General features: G+C 53.4%; 1 protein-coding gene across 1 annotated transcript; it reads left to right on the top strand.

Annotated features, from left to right (window-relative positions):
- Positions 1–1852: 1852 nt before the first annotated feature.
- Positions 1853–18231, top strand: RSPH1 (radial spoke head component 1). The gene is made up of 9 exons (XM_036447161.2): positions 1853–2021; positions 3843–3956; positions 4043–4148; positions 5602–5692; positions 6418–6553; positions 11679–11750; positions 15824–15983; positions 16879–17037; positions 18048–18231. Exons 1-9 carry the CDS (start codon positions 1968–1970, stop codon positions 18098–18100), a joined length of 945 nt encoding a protein of 314 aa, XP_036303054.1. The 5' UTR covers positions 1853–1967; the 3' UTR covers positions 18101–18231.
- The last annotated feature ends 1828 nt before the right edge of the window (positions 18232–20059 follow it).

Raw genomic sequence — 20059 nt, 5'->3', positions numbered from 1 at the left:
CCAGATTTCTGACACTTAAAATATGTTGGATGTTTTTATTTTAATGGCATGCTCAGTTGTAATAAATGTGTGTGTGGAGGTTCGATATCCTATCAGGGCACATGTTTCGGGCTCAGTCCCCAGTAGGGATATGCGTAGGAGGCAGCTGATCAATGATTCTCTTTCATCATTGATGTTTCTATCCCTCTCTTCCTTCCCCTCTCTCCCTCTGAAATCAATAAAAACAAAACAAAACAAAAAAACCCACCTTGACCATATCTCACTGGCTTGATTGGGCATCTACGGCGTGAAACCACTTTTCTAGGCACATGGGGAGAAATATAAGGGTGGCATGGCTTCTGAGTATCCAGAAAGCAGATAGCCACACAGATGACCATTACAGGACACAGAACTTGTCTGTGTGTGATAAAGATTATTTGAGGTACTATGGTAAGGTGAAAAAAAGTTTGGAAAGATTCTTTCCAAAAATCGGGACTTTTTAAAAACGCCGAGGGACGCCAGACAAATTGTTAAAAATCGGGACTGTCCTGCCAAAAGCAGGATGTCTGGTCACCTCATAATGGGAGTTAAGAGAGAGAGAGAAAGTACATCTAGAAGTATCTATAGAAGCTGCAGGAAGGAGTTTTCACACATTTAAAGCAAAAAATTAAAATACAGAGAAATATGTTATATATGTGTGTGTGTGTGTGTGTGTGTGTGAATGCACACATCACAGAGAAAATTACATTTTGTCACACTCAGACCTTTAAAATAGCTGATGGATGGAATATGGACAGGTCATAGAGTTGAAGTCCTTCCTCTTTCTCCAAGTCCCATACCTCTTCTCTCCCTGAGGGGTGCCCTTATGAATTTGGAGACTTGGGGGGTGGGGGGAGAGAAGTGGCCCCTTAGTCTTTGATGAATGGCTATGCTAGTTAATAGATAGGCTGGGGGAAGGAAGGCATTTCCGGGAGAGGGTGTGGCACAGGCAAAGGCATAGAAGTGGGCAGAGAGGGTGTATCTGGGGAACTGCCTGTGGTTTGGTTTTGTGTGAAGCAGGTAACATATGGTAACATATGGGAAGGGGGTGGTGGGCCATGAGGCTAAGAAGATGGCTTGGGCCTTGGACATGGAGACACTGAATTCCAGCGTGTGAGACTGGTCCTCATCTGGGTTTCTGAGCCTAGGAGGAGTGCGGGTGGCTGAGAGGGCCTGAGGCTGGAGGCTACCGCCAGAGGTTACAGGGTGAGTAAAAGGCCCGGATCCGGTGATGACGGAGGAATTGGGAAAGAGATGTAGAGGGGCCTGTGCGGGCGGGCGGTGTCGGATGTCTGGAGGAGACTGTCCTGTGCCGGGAAGAGGAGTGGAAGTGCAGGAAGTCCGGGCGGGCGAGCGCATCTGCTCAGAGGTCAGAGCTGCCTCCGCGTCAGGGGATGTTTACAAACAAGATGTGTCTCAGAGGACACATCTCTGTGGATCGCCAACAGCGCAGGGCGCGACGAGCCCAGGAGGGTGGGGTGGAGCGGACAAGTCCGCAGAAACCGAGGAGCGGGGTCGGGAGCGCCAGTGCCACACCCGGCAGGGGGAAGCCTCTCTAGAGGGGGCCCACAGCGCCTCCTGCAGCCCTTCTCCTTAGGGCCTGATTCCAGGGGGGCTCCGCCTTGCAGCATCACCCAGCAGCCCGGAAAGAGGGGTCCCTGGTGTCAGCCACGTGGCAGAGGGTTAGACAGCGGGCGGGTATCAAGTCCGCCCCAGGCCCCGCCTCCCCTATCGTCCCGGGCAGCGATTGGCCGAGGTGCCCCGTTGCTATGACAGCACCCTGAGGGTTTCGGGTGGCTCCTCCCAGCGCCTTCGCATCCCTCCGCCGGCTCCCGGCGGGAGGCGGGGCTGGACGCGTCTCCATGGCGACGGAGGACGCGGGGGTGGCTGGTACTTACGGACTAGAGAGGGGCGCCGGCGGAGGCGGGCATCTAGGTTGAGGCGAGGCCATGTCGGACCTGGGCTCGGAGGAGTTGGAGGAGGAGGGAGAAACTGATCTTGGGGTGAGCGCTCCAGCAGAGGGAGGGGCTTCCCGGGGTGCGCGGTGGCAGGCGGGACCCCGGGAGGCCAGGCCAGGCCGGCTTTGCATAATAGGGACCAGTTACAGGTCCCCCTCCCGCCCCCTGCACCCCGAGGCCCAGCCAGGGCCGAAGAGCACGCGGGCCGCAGTGGGCGCCGCGTCTTGGAAGTCGGCGGTGAAAGGTGAAACGTCATGACGTCTGCTGGTCACATCCCTTCTCGCTCTGTCCTCCCCCCCACCCCCCTCCCAGCCCTCTTCCGGTTAAAGGCAAAGATTCCCCAGTCCAAGGCCCCAAGCATCCCCCCTGCCATTACCTTCTATGCAGGCAGTTTTCTTGGATGGCCGGCTCCTCCCGAGGTGCCAGTCTATTGTTGACTAAGTGTTTCCGCCCTGGGGCTTGGCTCCTCCGGATTGGAGTGGATGGCGGAGAGCCGCTTCCTGGCAGCCTCAGGCAATGCTGAGGTCTCTGGCTCAGCCAAGGTTTCCTGGAGATCTCACCACCGCGGTCTAGAATCACCTGTGCTTTCTTCACTCCCGGGGACTGACCCAGGCCATTGGAATGGCTCCCTGATTTAGGCGATAGAGAGGAGGCAAGGCAGGCACACACAGGGAGGTGAGCGGGGCTGTGTGAGCATGGCTCTGTGTGAGCATATGTTGTTGGCAGAGTAACCTCTCTGAAGCCAGAGGGAGGCCATTTCCTAGCCATAACCCCTGTGTGTGCACAGGGTACAGGGTTGCAACAGTTTCCAGTTAACCAAAAAGCCTAGCACCTCTTGTGTGGCTACCCATGCCTTTTAACTAGCTCCATTCCCCCATCCCCAGCTCCTACTTGCTTTGCTGCATGCAAAGGAGCGGCCTGGCCAGTAGGGGAAGCCAGAAGGGCCAGGGAGGCCAACCCAAGACAGCCAGCGGCTGGTGCTGAAACCCAGGACGTGCTGCAGTGATTTGCCCTCCAGAATCCCCTGTGCGATGAGGCTGAGTCTGGGACATCCTAGACATTTCCCGTGCTTGGTGGCCTCCTCTGCCACATCTGTCACCCCACTCTCTTCCCGGTCTCTCCCTGGAGCACTTTAAAAGATCAACTTGTGCCGAAACCGGTTTGGCTCAGTGGATAGAGCATTGGCCTGCTGATCGAAAGGTCCCAGGTTCGATTCCGGTCAATGGCAGGTACATTGGTTGCGGGCACATTCCCAGTGGGGGGTGTGCAGGGGGCAGCTGATCGATGTCTCTCTCTCATCGATGTTTCTAGCTCTCTATCCCTCTCTCTTTCTCTCTGTAAAAACTCAATAAAATATATTTTAAAAAAAGATCCACTGGCTCAGGGTCTGCTTCTGAGGGAACCCAACCTACAACACCTTCCCCTGCAGCTTTCTAGTTTCCCTCCTCAAATGGCCCCACTGGATTTGTAACTTCTTTTTTTTTAAAAAAAGTTGATTTCAGAGAAGAAGGGAGAGGGAGAGAGAGAGAAACATCAACGATGAGAGGGAATCATTGATTGGCACGCTCAGTGGCACGCTCCGACTTCCTGCACGCTCCCTACTGGGATCGAGTCTGCAGCCCTGGCCTGTGCCCTTGGCCGGAATCAAACTCGGGACCCATCAGTTCGCAGGTCGACGCTCTCTCTATCCACTGAGCCAACAGCCAGACAGATGTGTGACTTTTTTTTAGTGCCCAGGTGTGGTCAGCTACCTCCCTGAGGACGGGGAGGGTTCCGTGGGATGCTATTTAGAAAATGCTTAGCACATGGCTGGCGCTCAAACGGTGGCAGCTGCCATTGTGCTGACGACTTCTTTGCCGTTGCCAGGAATATGAAGGGGATCGGAACGAGGCAGGCGAAAGGCACGGCCACGGGCGAGCCAGGCTGCCCAACGGGGACACCTACGAGGGGAGCTACGAACACGGGAAAAGACACGGCCAGGTCGGCATCGGTGGCGCGCGTGGGTCGTTTTCTCTGTGAGTATTTAACCCCGGAATGATGCAAATCCTATAACCCATGTGTTCCAGGGGGTCTACAAGTTTAAAAACGGTGCTCGGTACATCGGAGAATACGTGAAAAACAAAAAGCACGGCCAAGGCACTTTCATATACCCAGATGGATCAAAATACGAAGGTAACCTGCTCTCGCAAAGCAGCTTTTTGGGCTGCAGAGGTCTGCGTTTGGGATTGAACCCTTCTGAGAATGCTGGGAAGAAGGAGGACGTTAAAGATTCTCCACGTTAGTCAGTCACTCAACAAACACGGAGTGTTCCTATGTCCCCAGGGCTGATGCAGACACCGGAAAGCCTTATGAGACGAGTGACGGTCCCCGGGACCAGCACATTCTCCGCTGTGAGCCGGGGTCCCGGGGAGCAGATGCCAGGGAGGCTGAGGGGCGAGCACAGACGCTGGGAGTGGGCCGCACCCAGGATGTTCCGCACTCTGTAGCCTTCGTCTGTTTGAAGAACACACGGCTTGTTTAGACCTGGTAGTGCCTTCTTATCAGAGAGGCATTTTGCCTTGTTAAACTAATGTTCTTTTTTCTTTTTAAATATATCTTTTTCTTATTGACTTCAGAGAGGAAGGGAGACGGAGAGAGAGAGAGAAACAACACTGATGAGAGAGAATCATTCACCAGCCGCCTCCTGCATGCCCCCTACTGGGGATGGAGCCCACAACCTGGGCATGTGTCCTGACCAGGAATCGAACCCTGACCTCCTGGTTTATAGGTTGACGGTGAACCATGGAGCCACACCGGCTGGGCTAACCCGGAGTTCTTATTTCCGCCATAGTTCTCCAGTGTTACGTCTCAGGAAGATTCTGGTTCTCTTATTCCCAAGAACCCACTGCTGCCCCGGCACCGTGGTCATCTGGGGGCACCTATAGTTTTAGTCTAATCCCTGCAGGGGATAAAGGAAGAGAGACAAGCGGGGAGTTGGCAGGAGCCTTCAGAGCTGTGTGCAGAAGGCTGTGCTCTGGGCTTCTTTTCTGGGAAGACATTCTCTAGTTTCATCAGATTTCCCCAAAGACTTGTGACCCCAAAAGACAAGGTGTGACCTCGTACAGAGGACCCCATCGCTCCCTGCCTTGGCTTTCTCATTGGCAGGAAATTACCACTCGTGGAACCCTCAGGATCATGCTGGAGGAATGGGGAGCCCTCAGTAAATGGGGCTGGGTCACCACGTACGTGTACGTGTGTGATATCGTCACCATTTAGGAGCCAGAGGGTAGGGCGGGGAAGTGCTGGCATCTGGCCGGGACCAAGCTTTGCCATGGTCTCTGGGTCCCTAACCGCACACAAGGCAGAGCAGTGTGGTGCCCGCGCCGCTGGCAGCAGGGCAGACGTGCCCTGGTTTGAACCCTCACTGTGCCGCTGGCCACCCACACGTGACTGTGGCCCCATCCATACACGTTCCCAAACGCATGCTCATTTACCCCTGACTCAGCCCCCCTCAGCCAGCTGTCTACTCCGTGCCGTCCGGCGGGAGGCAGGGGTGGAGGGGCGTCGGAGCGGAAAGAGACAGCGGGGAAGCGGCCAAGGGCGGGCTCCCTCTCACTGGGCCGCGCTTTTGTGTCGTGTCTTGCAGGGGAGTGGGTGGACGACCTGAGGCACGGCCACGGCGTCTACTACTATGTCAACGGCGACACCTACACCGGAGAGTGGGTCGCCCACCAGAGGTTCGCTTCCCTCTCTCGTCCGGTAGATAATTCACGTAATGAGAACATGGCGATGTCTTTTAAAAAAATATATTTTATTGATTTTTTACAGAGAGGAAGGGAGCGGGAGAGAGAGTTGGAAACATCGATGAGAGAGAAACATCCATCAGCTGCCTCCTGCACATCCCCTACTGAGGATGTGCCTGCAACCAAGGGACATGCCCTTGACTGGAATCAAACCTGGGACCCTTGGGTCCCGCAGGCCGACGCTCTATCCACTGAGCCAAACGGGTCAGGGCGACAATGTCTTATTATTATAAGAAACAGAATCCTGACAGAAGTTCACGTGCCAAAGCTGCCAGGCAGTTCAGACCCTGCCAGGCTCTCAGGTGAGGCAGCAGGATGATGCAGGTGCAGACCAGTGGGGGAGAACACATGAATCCTGCACCCCAGGGCCATGGGGGGTGAGGACACAGAGCAAGGACCTTCTGGGGACTGAGCCTCGGCTCCCAGGAGCGCTGCCTCTTCACGTGAGAGCCAGCTGACCCGCAGGCAGGCCCGCGCTGTCCGGCAGGTGATGACCGCCCCATGCGTGGGCACAGGGAGCAGGAGCCATGCTCTGTTGGGGCAGGTATAGGATTCGATGGCCGTGACCCTGTGTCAGCCCTCGGTGAACAGTCTGCCCACACACCCGGGAGGGTTCTCATGCTTCAGATCACCAGGCTGCGTGCCCCTGTCGCCCCCAGGCACGGGCAGGGCACCTATCTGTACGCGGAGACCGGCAGCAAGTACGTGGGGACCTGGGTGAACGGACAGCAGGAGGGTGCCGCCGAGCTCATTCACCTGAACCACAGGTATCAGGGCAAGTACTCGAACAAAAACGTAAGTCCGCGGGAAGTGATGTTTGCCCGTGAAACAATGCAGTACCCTTCTCCCCAGCCTGGGTATCCCCTGTGCCCGCCTGGAAAATCCTGGAAGCCCAGGGAAACCCTCCATCCCTCCGAATATGGGACAGCTGTGCCCGTATCGGCATCCTGATAACTCACAGAGGGCAGAGTTGGGGGCGGGGGCCGGCCAGTTTCTCTGCATCCTAGTAAATTGCAGTCTCTTCCAGCTGTGGGCTGGCACGTCCTTATAACATGGGGCACGCTACCCCCTTGTGTGTGCTCAGTCTCATGGGGGAATCAGGTGTGAGATCCTCGTTTGTCGGGAACGACTGGATGTTCTCTGCGGTTGAGCGTGTGGGGGTTCTGACTTTCTCTCCCCTGGGGTGGGGCGCAGGGCCGGAGCTGGGAGGAAGACCACGAGCCCCCCTTACCTGGTGGTTGTGGGACCAGAGAACCGCCTGGAGCACCAGACCTTGGGCCTGAGGCCTCCAGGTTGCAATAGCCACTCCAGCCATCTCCGTGGGCAGGACTTTGTGGCTCAGCTCGCCCTTCTGTCCGAGCCCTAGTGGGGTGCAGAGAAACTGAGGGACTCAGAACCTGCCAGCCTGGCATTCCTGAGGCTCTGAGCAGGGCTGAACTGACGCTGTCCCTGAAGAAAGAGTTTGCTGAACAAAGAAAGCAGTTAGATGTTGACATTGGGATTACTTAACTGATCCAATGAAGTAACCTCAGACTCTCTTAAACTCAGTTTTCATTTACAAAAGATCAAGCCCTAATTTCAGATTCTCCCATTAGTCTTTGTAAAACAGCGCGTTCCCCTCAAACCTACACACTACACTGCCCATGGGTTTCCAGCATTGCTCTTGTGGGGATTGATTCATCGGGATGGAGACACACAGATCTGAGAAGTAGCAAGTCTAGTGACGGATGCAAGGATGTGTCCCAGTGTAGCACTCGATCAGGATGTCATTTCAAATTGCTCAAGAAATGATGGGAGAAGTCAAGAAATGGTGCTGGGAACCGTTTGGGAGAAAAAAAAAAAATCAGAGTTTGTCCTCCAGCTTATAGATAAAGATTTATATATAAATGAAGAAATGAAGATTTAAATATAAACAAAATCACTGGGAGAAAAACAGGTTATTAACTTCAAAACGAGGACAACTTCCTAAACAAAAAGCCAGGAGATTTTGCCAAATAAAAACAATCCCTTATAGATTAGAAAATACTAGAAAGGAAATTTACTAGTAAGAGTTATATGATGAATGGGGTTAGGACATGTGCAACAGTAAGTATATAAAACACTTAATCAATCAATGTGATTTAAATGGTCAAAATATTGAAAAAATTCAACTTGGAGGATCCAAGATGGCTGCTCCGGTAGACACCTAACCGCAGCAGCACACAACAATTTCAATGGAATACAACTAAAATGTAGAGTGGACATCTCCTAGAGCTACAGGTAGTCGACTGACTGAAAATTCTATAACAAGAAGGAAAGAGCAAACCAGAAGGAAAATCAGAGGAGCTGAAAAAAAGCCTAAGGTACGGAGACATGCTGCGCGCTCACATGCACGCGCGCACAGAGAGGTCGCAGCCGGAGAGGAGGAGAGGGCTGGGTGCTGCCTGGCGTTCCCTAGCAGGAAGGAAATAAAACCCCCAGCCTGGGCTGAACCCCCGAACCGGCAGTGCTGAGCCCCAGATATGAGCCAGACCCTGGGGACCCAGGCTCTGGCGGGGGAGACGGGGCTGTGAGGGGGAACCCCAAGTGAGCAGCGAAAAGCAGGGCCCCCGGAGTCGCGTGCACACTGCGCGCAGAGGACTGAATGTTGACTCTGATGCTGGATTACCCTAGCGGGAAGAAACAAAGCCTCCGGCGGCGCTGAGCCTCAGTCCGGACTGCTCTGAACCCCAGTCCTGGACCAGACCCTGGGGACCCAGGCTCGGGCAGGGGGAGACGGGGCTGTGAGGCGGAATCCCAGGGGAGTGGCGAAAAGCGGAGCCCCCAGAGTCGCGTGCACTGCGCTCAGAGGACAGTCTGTTGACTTTGATCCTAGACTCCCCTAGCGGGAAGGAGAAAAAAAAAAATAAAAGCTCCAGACTGGAGGAATGCGACAGGGAGCAGGAGCCCCTGCCGGACACGAGCCGGGCGATGGGGCCCCCAGTGGGGGGGGGGTGCCCCTGAGCCTTCGACCTCTGAGCTCGGGCAACGGAGCCAAGGCTGGGGGCTGCTTCCTGGGCGGCGCCGACCCCGGCAATAGGCTGAAGCAGCGCAGGAGCCCGCGGAGAACAAAGGGGTGCCACAGGCCAACCTGCTGAGCTCCCAGGACAAGAGGAAGAAACCAAAGTTCTCAATGTGAAGAAATCAAGTGAGAGCAAAAGATAGTAAAATTACTTAAGAAAGAATACAAAGAAGATCTTGAAAAATCAAAAACTAAGTCAGAACTCAACTCACCAGCCAACATTGCAACATAAATGCGTTTTTTTTTTTTTTTTTTTTTTTTTTAAAAAGGACAGAATGTTGGAACAGCGGCGGCCAGGCCTAGAGTGCCCAGGCACAAAGCAGTGGCAACCAGGCCCGGAGCAGCAACGGCCAGGCCCCAGAGCAGCAGCAGCCAGAACCAGAGCAACAACAGCCAGCACTGGAGCAGCCAGACCTGGGGCAGTGGCAGCCAGGCCTGAGGCGGAGGCAGCCAAGCCCAGGGTGGCCAGTCCAGGAACACCCAGACCCGGAGTGGCCGGGCCTGGAGAAGCCGGGCCCAGAGCAGCCGGGTTGGGAGCAGCCAGGCCCAGAACAGCAGTAGCCAAGCCCAGAGCATCCAGGCTGGGAGCGGCCAGACTCGGAGCGGCCGGGCCCAGGGCAGCTGGGCCCAGAGCAGCCGGGTCTGGTGCGGGCAGGCCCGGAGTAGCAGCTGCCAGGCTGGGAGCGGCCAGGCCCGGAGCAGCCGGGTCAGGTGTGGCCAGGCTTGGAGCAGCGGCCGCCAGGCTGGGAGCGGCCAGGCCCGGAGCAGCCGGGTCTGGTGCGGCCAGGCCCGGAGCACTGGCTGTCAGGCTGGGAGTGACCAGGCCCGGAGCAGCTGGGTCTTGTGCAACCAGGCCTGGAGCAGCGGCTGCCAGGCTGGGAGCGGCCAGGCTGGGAGCGGCCAGGCTGGGAGCGGCCGGGCCTGGAGCAGCCAGGCCCAGAGCAGCTGGGTCGGGTGCGGCCAGGCCCGGAGCAACAGCAGCCAGGTCCAGAGCAACTAGGTCGAGAGTGGTGGTGACCAGACCTGGAGCAGCTGGTTGTGGAATGAACCAGAGCAACAGAGGCCAGGCCCGGAGCAGCCAGGCCTGGAACAGCTCGCTCCTCGCCTGCCCCTGCCCCACGGCTGCCTCTCAGACATGGCTGGAAACTTTTGTGGGAACTTGAGGGTCTGCTGAATCAAGTGATGAAGGCTTAGATCTGGATGTGTTGAGTTAGTATAGGGCTGGGGTGTTGATCTGTGAGTGCCTTGGGTGGGGCCTGGATGAGGCTGGTTGACCTATTTGGAAATGTCTTTTGTGTGAAGTGTATCATTGGGCATGTGGTGGTATTATTGATATGAGAAAATGCTAAGTAACTGATTTACTATCTGAAAAGGGATTTACTATCGGGGAAAGGGAGGGAGGAAGAGACTGAACATAAACTGTGCACCTATGGATGAGGACAATGGGGGATGGGGAGGGGGCGGAGGGTGGGGTGGGAACCTGGTGGAGGGGGGAAGAAATGAGGAACCTTTGTAACAATATGAACAATAAAGATTGATAAAAAAAAAAAAAGAAAAAAAAAGAAAAAAAAAGAAAAAATTCAACTTTACTAAATAACTTAAAAGATATGACTTACAATGATTTGTTTATATATTTAAAAGTGTAAAGATAGAGCGAAATGTTAAGGTCCAGAAAAAAACACAAGGGTTTGAGGACAAAGAAGCTTCTACTTGCTTCTGTGGGATCCTCATTTATGTGTATATATACTGTGCATACTTTTGTTCAGAAATGTTATTTTGGAGGGAACTCTCCAAAGTGTACACAATGATTTAACCCAGAATATGTTTACTCTGGCAGTCTTTGTCCACGAAACGTGTCAGCAGATCAAATATTGGCAACAGTGAATACGTAAAATAGGTTATAATGCTCCGATGAAATAAAATACAGGTTGACAACTGGTGCTGTGGAGGAATGTTGGTACATATGGGAAGGCACTCATGCCATGTGTCTAGTCAAAATAGAGCAGCAGTCGATATATGTAATTATGATCAGATTTTAAATCAAAACCCCTCTGTCCTAGGAGAAACAAGGCTACAGAGATTACATCAAAATATTATTAGTAATTCTATCTCTATCTAGTTTGCCTGTGGCTGCGGACTTAGTAAAACTTTTGTAATAAATGCATTACTTGTATGAAGGAATTAAATGTAGTTGAGTTTTTTTAAAATATAATATATTTTATTGATTTTGTACAGAGAAGAAGGGAGAGAGATAGAGAGTTAGAAACATCGATGAGAGAGAGTCATCAATCAGCTGCCTCTTGCACACCCCCTATTGGGGATATGCCCGCAACCAAGGTACATGCCCTTGACTGGAATCGAACCCAGGACCTTTCAGTCCCCAAGCCGACACTCTAACCATTGAGCCAAACCGGTTTTGGCTGTAGTTAAGTTTTTTAAAAGTATATATTTTATCGATTTTTTTACAGAGAGGAAGGGAGAGAGAGAGTTAGAAACATTGATGAGAGAGAAACATGAATCAGCTGCCTCCTACACATCCCCCAACGGGGATGTGCCTGCAACCAAGGCACATGCCCTTAACTGGAATTGAACCTGCGACCCTTGAGTCCGCAGGCCGATGCTCTATCCACTGAGCCACACTGGTTAGGGCAGTAGTTAAGTTTTTAAAAGCAATTAAAATGGGCCCTGTACTTTGCAATTCTGTGAGCCATTAGTTCTGAAACACATTCTTTGACCTATGGTTCTGAAACCTATTCTTTGACCCCAAATCGCATGACGCAGGTAGGGTTTATGGGGATAGCATTTCTAAAGCATTTTGGACTTTCTATTGGGTGCTGACTCTCCAGAGTGAAGGACCTCTTGGTTTCTCTTTGCTCGTAGCCGATGGGCCCCGGGAAGTATGTGTTTGACATTGGATGTGAGCAGCACGGGGAGTATCGGGTCGCAGATGTGGTAAGTGGCCAGGGGTTTGTTGTCTAACACACTCGTGGCAAGAGAGCGGCCCACAGCATCCGCCCCCTAGACCAGTGGTCGGCAAACTCATTCGTCAACAGAGCCAAATAGCAACAGTACAAAGACTGAAATTTCTTTTGAGAGCCACAATTTTTTTTTTAAATCTATTATTCTATTTTATTTATTTTTTTTGCCCCCCTCCCTCCCTCCCTCGCAAACATACCCTCCCTCCCCAGAGTTTTATGTCCATTGGTTGTACTTATATGCATGTATACAAGTCCTTCGGTTGATCTCTTATCTCCCCCAGATCTCCCTCCCCTCCCCACCGCAATTTGACAGTCCGCCCATTGGAGAGCCACATTTTTTAAACTTAAACTTCTTCTAACACCACTTCTTCAAAATAGACTCACCCAGGCCGTGGTATGTTGTGGAAGAGCCACACTCGAGGGGCCAAAGAGCCGCATGTGGCTCTCGAGCTGCAGCTTGCCGACCACGGCCCTCAGTGGAGCTGAGGAGAGTGGCGCCAGCTCTCACAGACTTGCCCGTTTCCCCTCCTTCTTCACGGGCCCTGTTAGTCTGGACCTGCGTTGCCAGAACTCAGTGAGATCCGGGCACAGTGACCGCTGACAGCCAGGCCTGGCCTCCTGCCGAGGAACCAGCTCCTTCTGAGCCAGCCAGAGGGCTCTGGGCAGCCGGGGCCACCGAACTCTATAACAGCGATGTCACCAAATTGTGCCACAACTCAATGCTTCCAGGATATTTGGATGACCACGCCACTTACAATTTTATCTTTTTGTTCCTTTCTAATACTTAACATTAATATTAATACTAATTAGTATTGCTATTCCATGGTTCATTTTGAAATGAGCCAGCTAATTTGTCACTATCAGGCATCCAAATGTGTGTGTGTGTGTTGGGGGAAGGGGTATGTGTGTGTGTGTGTATTCCTGTGATGATTGGCTGGCTAAGGCCTGTAGATAATAGGAAATTTAATAAAATACCTCAGACATCCCCCAACACCCTCACAATCCGAAGGCTCACCCATAGCACCCCACTAGGCAGGCCCTTGGCCCCCCTCTTCTCCTGGTTCCTTCCCCTGTGGCGTTCAACTTCCTTTGTGTCACCCCACACAGCCACCGTGTTCCCCAAAACAGCCTGGGGTTCCCCGAGGCTGTGGGTTGATGCCCACCTTCTTTGCTGTGACCAGAATCTCAATGACCCCCTTGGCCGTGTCATTTCCCCAGTTAACTATAAACCATGAAATGGCTGAAATGCTTGGTTTTGTTGCTAAAAATGAGGCCCCCACCACCCCCGAGCATCGTGTGTTCTTGGTTCCCAGGACGTCCAGTCTGAGTGCGAAGAGGGTACCATAAGCCCTTAGGGACGTGTCACCTCCCCATGCGGTTCTGCCACTCAGGGCATCGGTCCCTGTGTGTCGCCCACACACTAGCCCCGGACTTAACGCACATTTGACTGGCTTTGTTGTTCGACCGACAGCGACCGTTTCCTGCTTTTGCTCTCCCTGGGGGCGGACACCTCTCACCTGGCCCCCGAAGGACCTGCTGCTCACTGTCCCGCCACTAGTAACACATCTAGCCGCCATGGTCTTATTGGCGATGGAGCAGGCGTTTAACTTGTGAAGTGATAAACACACACTCATCTTACTAAGCATTTTTCAGTTTTAGGCTCTTGGGACAAAAGTGAAATTAGAGGTCAGGATTTCACCCCCTTCTCCTCTGGCAACCACCACGCTGTTGAGTGAAATCATATGGTCCTTAGCTTTTTCTGAGTGGGGGACGGGGTCCTAATCCATGGTGGCAAGAGAAGGTTTGACTCCGGGTGGTGGGCACACGGTGCAATTGATGGATCTCATAACATAGACACCCGCACCTGAAACCTCTATGATCCTATTAGCCAATGTCACCCCAATACATGCAATAAAAAGAGAAACAAGTCAGTATTTCAGGGTGATGATTAGCGAGTTGAAAGGGCATCAGTAGCATCTAGGGAGGGGGGGAAACACTGATATAAGCCCCCCCCAATCCCCTTCCGGGAAGAAGTTTGTAAACTAACGCACTCGACTAGCGGGCCTTGGTCCATGGCCCCTGCTGTGCTCGGATGAGGATCAGACTGATGGAACAGAAAAGCCTCAGTCTTCACTCCGCCCCCAGAGGGGAATGCAGTCCCTTAGGGAAGGGGTGGTGATCTGCAACCACGGACCAAACCTGGTGGAGCCTGTTTTGATTTTTTTTTTTTTTTTCCAATTGTGGTAACATACATACACTATTGGCCATTTTAACCATTTAAAAAAGAATATATATTTTTTATTGATATTTTACAGAGAGGAAGGGAGAGAGTTAGAAACATCGATGAGAGAGAGTCATCAATCAGCTGCCTTTTGCACATCCCCTTCTGGGGATGTGCCCACAACCAAGATACATGCCCTTGACCGGAATCGAACCCGGGACCCTTCAGTCCGCAGGCCGACGCTCTGTCCACTGAGCCAAACTGGTTTCGGCCATTTTAACTATTTTTAAGTGTACAATCCAGTGACATTTAATCCATTCACTCTGTCAAGCAGCCATCACTATCATCCATCTCCGAAACTCTATCTCCAAACTCTGTCTCCATTGAACAGTGTCTTTCTCCTCTCCCACCCTGAAGTTGTCACTTCTGGTTTACCTTCTGTCTATGAATTTGCCTGTGCTAGATGTTTTATATAACCGGGATCATACATTTGTCCTTTGTGTCTGGATTGTCGCTTGGAATAGTGTTTTCAACGTTTGGCCATGTTCTCACAGGTGTCAGAACGTCCTTTTTATGGCTAACACTTGGTTGACGGACACTTGGGCTGTGTCTACCTCTTGGCCACAGTGATAATGCTGCAGCAGACACTGGTCTCTGCATATCTGCCTGAGTCTCCGCGTTCAGTCCTTTTGGGTGTATTCCTCCGAGTGTCCTTGCTGGGTCATAGAGTAATGCTGTGGAAGTTTTCTATCTTGGCTGCACGTGGTTCCACATCCTGTTTTGTAGCCAAGGCTTTTTGGAGCTCAGCCACGCGGTGCCTGTCACCTGTGGCTGTTTGGAATGACAGCGGCAGGGTGCAGACGCCGGGTGGCCAGCAAAGCCCCAGATAGTTGATAGAAAAGTGCTGGAACAATGTGTTTTTTCTTAAAGTACACGTTGCAACCGTTTCATGACTCATGGCATCAGCGTAATTCATGGTGAGCAACGTCTACAAAACTGAGATGGAATGAACGTGGATGCTAGTTACGGAGCGTTTGGCGTCAGGCTTGTGCTTCGTGGCGTGGGGTCGTGGCACGCCGTGGCTTTCCTGGTGTGGGCTGAGTGATGGGCTGTAGCTGCTCTGGGATTTTATTTTCCCTCCATAATCCTTGAAACTAGAGCTGCAGTCTCTATCACTGCAAGGCTGACTGAGCAGGCTGCGAGGCCTCTTCTTCCTGCGATGCTAGCGTTACGGTGTAGAAGGATCTCAGAGCAGGAAAACGTGGCTGAGCCACGGAGAAGCGCCTTTCGGCCTGGTCATGTCTCACCTGCTCCGGGGGCTGGGGAGTGAGCCCGCAGGCATTCCGGGTGCCAGCAGGGAGAAGGTAGGCACAAGGTCCCGCTGCCCTCCCTTTCCCCACCCCAGTGCCTTCCAGAGCCGCAAACACCGCACCTGGGATGCTGGCAAGTGATCTGCTCTCTGAATCGTGCTCTGCCAGTGGTCGGCAAACGCGGCTCCCCAGCCACATGCCACCCTCTGGCCCCTTGAGTGTTCTAATGCCACTTCTTCAAAATAGACTCGCGCAGGTCGAAAACCGACTTCTGCGCATGGGCCATGAAGTTTTCATCGCACTGTACGTGCGCGCCCGCACGTGGTATTTTGTGGAAGAGCCACGCTCAAGGGGCCAAAGAGCCGCATGTGGCTCGCGAGCCGCGGTTTTGCCGACCACTGTGTGATACTAATGCTCAAGTGCAACGACACACCTGCCCTCTCTCCCCTTCCTCTGAGTACCCCACACCTCGCTTACACAAATGCAGGCAAATTCACATTTTCCAACTTCCAACAGGATAGAGTGGAGGAGGAAGAGGAGGAGGAGTCGTTAACAACGGCCCTTCCAAAGTGGAAAGCCACCAAGATCACCGAGTTGGCCTTGTGGACACCGACCCTGGCCGAGGAGCCACAGCCTGCGGATGTGTCCGGCCAGGAGGAGCCCTTGGCAGCCGAGGGTACGGCCCCGGCGGGCGTGGGGTGCGCTGGGCTGAGCAGCAGCCTCTGCACAGCCGGCTGCATGAGGTTACTGGGGAGAGGCTCCGGGCCCCGGGCCTCCGAGCACTGAATCAGCAGCACTGACTGAGTGCATGGAGCCCAGCCACGGCTCAGGCCCTCAGCACCTTGGGTGATTCCATGGACGCCCTAGCTAACAGGTCCCTTGGAGCACTGATCCCCTCACCTCAGTCAACGGTTGCCTGTGGGTGTGGCCTCGGGAAAGCCAGCTGCCAGCTGCGGGGGGACAAGCCCTTCCCTGGAGAAGGGTCTGGCCCTCGTCCATCACAGCAGGTCTTCCGAGGGGCGGTTAGGCCCGGGATGCTGCAGAACTGAGAGTGCTGAGAGGCCGGGTCGAGGTGGCCTCAGGGGAATAACACTGGTCTGCTGGTTCACAAAGCTGGGAGGGCTCGTGACTGCACCTGGGAGGCCCACGCTCAGCCATCCGGGCGTGGCTGGGTCAGGCCGCAGCTGTCGGGTCTCTCCTCTCACAGGCGGTGGCTCCGCTCTCTTCCCCTTGGAGACGCATCCTCAGCGACTTTATCAAACTGTCCCCCAATCAGCTCGAGAGCCCTGGGGAGCAGAGAGCTAGCTGCTTTCTCAGCCTGATCATCAGAACCCTTGGGACATAGTCATCATCCCAGAGCGGTCTCTGTGACGGGGACCGGATGCTCTGCTGGCCCAGCCTGGGCTGGGGCTGGGTGATGTCCACTGGGGAGGCGTGGCCCCCGAGGGAGAAGCGGGGTGCTGCCCTCGCTAGGCAGGAGGGAGAGAGGGCCCCGAGCAGGGGCGGGAGCGGCCACCCTGCACAGCCTGCGCCCTGCTGGATGCTGTTTCCCTTCGTGTCTTCGCCTGCAGTCCTGGGGGAGCCTGGGGAGGAGGCCCAGCCTCCGGCGGATCTCTCGGATGCGGAGGCTGATTACGCGAGGCCTGGGGAGGAGGACACCGATACCTTCCGGGAGGAGAGTGGCGAGTTCGGCCGGGAGGAGTTCCGCTTTGACAACATGGACCAGCAGGGTGAGCCTGAGCTCGTGGGGTCACACACGCTGGGACAGGCCGGGAGGTTCTCTTCCCTTTGACCCTCTCCTCCCTCCGCCCCCAGCCAGGCTGGGAGAAGGTCTCTGAGCATCTTCTGTGGCCCACGGGGTGCTGCTCCCTCCGGGTGCTCCTGCAGACCTCCCGCGGGGTCAGGGACAGCAGGTCCCGCGGGCGCTCTCTCTGCTCTTTGCTAATCTCCGTTTCTAACAGGCGAGCAAGCCTCAGCCTGCAGAGTCCCGCTGAGAAATGCAGAGCTTGGCTGTGTATTGTCACGTGGTTTATCAGGGCTGAGGCACAGGGGTAGGAGCTGGCAGTGTTTGGAACCAGTCCTTTATTATTAAAAATAATATGTTTTTAAGCAGATTCTTAGGAGGGAGAGATAGAAACATTAGTGAGAGATAACTATTGACTTCCTGCATGTGCCCTGAACGAGAATCAAACCGGTGGCCTCTTGGTGCATGGTCAATGCTCAACCACTGAGCCACACTGGCCAGGTGGGGACCAGCCCCTTTTAAATGGGGTTGAATGCACCATTAATCTAGAAGCTTCTGACACTGTCCTGGGAAGGCCTTCCTCACCCAGAACCCAAGGTGGGGGGAGCAAGAGGAGGGAGCTGGCATGAGCAACACCCAGGCTGAGGAATCCGAGAGCCGGGCTGGGAGAGAGCGGGTCATGACATCAGGACCAGCTGGTATCGGAGACTTCAGGTTCCTGAAACAGCCTGGACCGGAGGACCCTGCCTTGGTTCAGCAGTTTTGGCCTCTGGGACATTTGGCAGCGTCTAGAGACGTGGAGGGCTGGGCAGGGTGGCGGGCAGTGCTTCTGGCATCTTCTGGGGCGGACGCCAGGGATGCTTCTAAATGTTCTGTGACGCCCAGGACAGCCTCACACGGACAGCCATCCTGTCCAACAGGCCAGCCCGGCAAATAAAGAATTTTAAAATAGAAAAGCGTTCATACCAAATACTCACGTTTCCCTTTCCTTCCCAGGAACTGCGGGTTTCGAAGAAGATGACCCGAGGCAAACCGATGCTCCAGAGTGAGGGGCCTGTGCCACCCAACGCCTGGCGCTCGGGGAGTTAACACCGATCCGTTACTAATCTTTCGTATTTAGTTGTTTGTGAAAATAGTTTACGATTGCAAGTAAATTTTTCATTCTCCTTTGTTGTTGCAATCGCCTGTGCTTCCAGTTCTTTAAACGAAGAGTTCCCAGGTTGCCTTGCCCTGGTTTTCGGTGTGTCTCCTCCTAGGATGAAGAATTGCCATACACCCGCCCCTCTATAGGAGACGGCCATGGAGGGGACTCCCGGCTGAGCCAGGACAGTGACTATGGGGTGAATTCCATCTCTCCTTTCCCGCAAGACACTAGGAAAGCACCTAGAGAATAAGAATGCCTGTGCGATTCTCATAAAACACAACACGTATTTCTGGGAGCCCCCAGGGGAATTTATGGGTGCTCAGGAAGTCATCCATTGGACAAGTCTATAAAATTCACTAATAGGATTCATACCTAAAACATTCCAAGTTTGGTTCTAAAACAAGAATTAATTCAGGGGGGAAAGATGATGACTTTTCTCAGATAAACACAGGAGAGTGTTGGCCAAATTGTGGTGGCCCCAGACCTGTCCCTAAGCAGCTCTCCATCAGAGGCACTGAGTTAGGCTCCTCGATTCCTTTGCTGCTAGCCTGAGGCCAGCTGCCCCTCCATTTTCACCACCTTCCATCCAGTCATTGTGCCACAAGATGTATTAATATCATTAACATCCACCAAGCTAAAACTCAAGAATCCCTTCCAGGTTTGTGCTTTCAAGTCCACAAGTGAGGAAATCGAGGTGCCATGCGTGTTGGAGGTGGGAGTCCCTGGTAACAGGACGTCCATTTCCAGATGATGCCAGGGGGGGTCAGACTAGGCTTATAAACACAAGGACCAGTCCTGGGACAGGAAAGAAGGAAGAGGAAGGTGGTCAGAAATATTTTTTTCTTTGTTTAATATTTGGTTTCTTGTTAGTTCATAAAGTTGGAATCTTAATCACTTCCATCTCTTCCCTTATCCAGCATATTTCCTGAGACTCAGTTCTTACAATGAGGATCATTCTGGAAGCCAAGAATGACCAAACTAGGCTTTTCTGTCATTGCAACAGAATTGGGGGGTGGGTCTAGTCAGAATCAGAATTATAAAATAGGAACAAAATGACGTTTCTTGTACACTTGACCTAGAGATGGAGACTCAAGCACCTCTTGGTGTCTCTTGCAAAGGACGTGATCTGTCCCTCTTATTATCCAGGAGCATGAGACCCAGAAGCCTCACCCCTGGGAGGGAGAATCCAGATACCTGTGAACAACCCCAAATCCCATTAGCTTGACCTGCAAGTTTTTATTCATCATGATGACTAGTGAGGTCAGTCTGGCACGGGGTACCCAGGAGAGCAGGCAGAGGGCCTGGGTTGGGCAGCACATCCAGGGATGACTGTGTCCCACTCTGAGCACTTGGATGGCTTTTCCTTTTTATTCTGCAGGGCTGGACTGAGAGGACACCCCTGTGAGACCCCTACCAACCACCTGAACCAACTTCTCTAAGCCAGAGTACCATTTTACTCCTGCCATCTGGGCAGATTTCACTGCCGTGGGTCCCTGTCTGGTTTGTCTTACATGTTAGTTAGGGCAGGACCCATCCTCCTCCCCCCCATTTTCAAAGCTCCCCTCCCTTCTACACTTGATCAAAAGAGAGAAAGAAGCTGAAAACAGCCTACACCAAGGGGAGGGGTGCCTCAAATTCTTACACCTGGGCTTGTATAATAGCAGTTCCAATATGCTGGGGTGTGATATGCTCAAGAGTGCCCCCTGAAGCCTGGTCTGGGTGGCTCAGTGGTTGAGTGTTGACCCAAGAGAGGTGACTGGTTCCATTCCTGGTCAGTGCAGATGCTGGGGTTGTGTGTAAGAGGCAGCCTATTGATGATGTGCCTCTCTCATTTCTCTCTCTCCCTTCCTTTCTCTCTAAAAAT

Source organism: Pipistrellus kuhlii, unplaced genomic scaffold (genome assembly GCF_014108245.1).
Source record: "Pipistrellus kuhlii isolate mPipKuh1 unplaced genomic scaffold, mPipKuh1.p scaffold_m20_p_2, whole genome shotgun sequence".
Lineage (NCBI taxonomy): Eukaryota > Metazoa > Chordata > Mammalia > Chiroptera > Vespertilionidae > Pipistrellus > Pipistrellus kuhlii.
This window is presented reverse-complemented; position numbering and strand designations above follow the sequence as displayed.

Coding starts and splice junctions, on each gene's coding strand:
- RSPH1 (XM_036447161.2), top strand. CDS start 1,968: ATGTCGGACCTGGGCTCGGAGGAGTTGGAGGAGGAGGGAGAAACTGAT. Junction 11,751..15,823: donor AGTATCGGGTCGCAGATGTG/GTAAGTGGCCAG, acceptor AACTTCCAACAG/GATAGAGTGGAGGAGGAAGA. Junction 15,984..16,878: donor GGAGCCCTTGGCAGCCGAGG/GTACGGCCCCGG, acceptor CTTCGCCTGCAG/TCCTGGGGGAGCCTGGGGAG.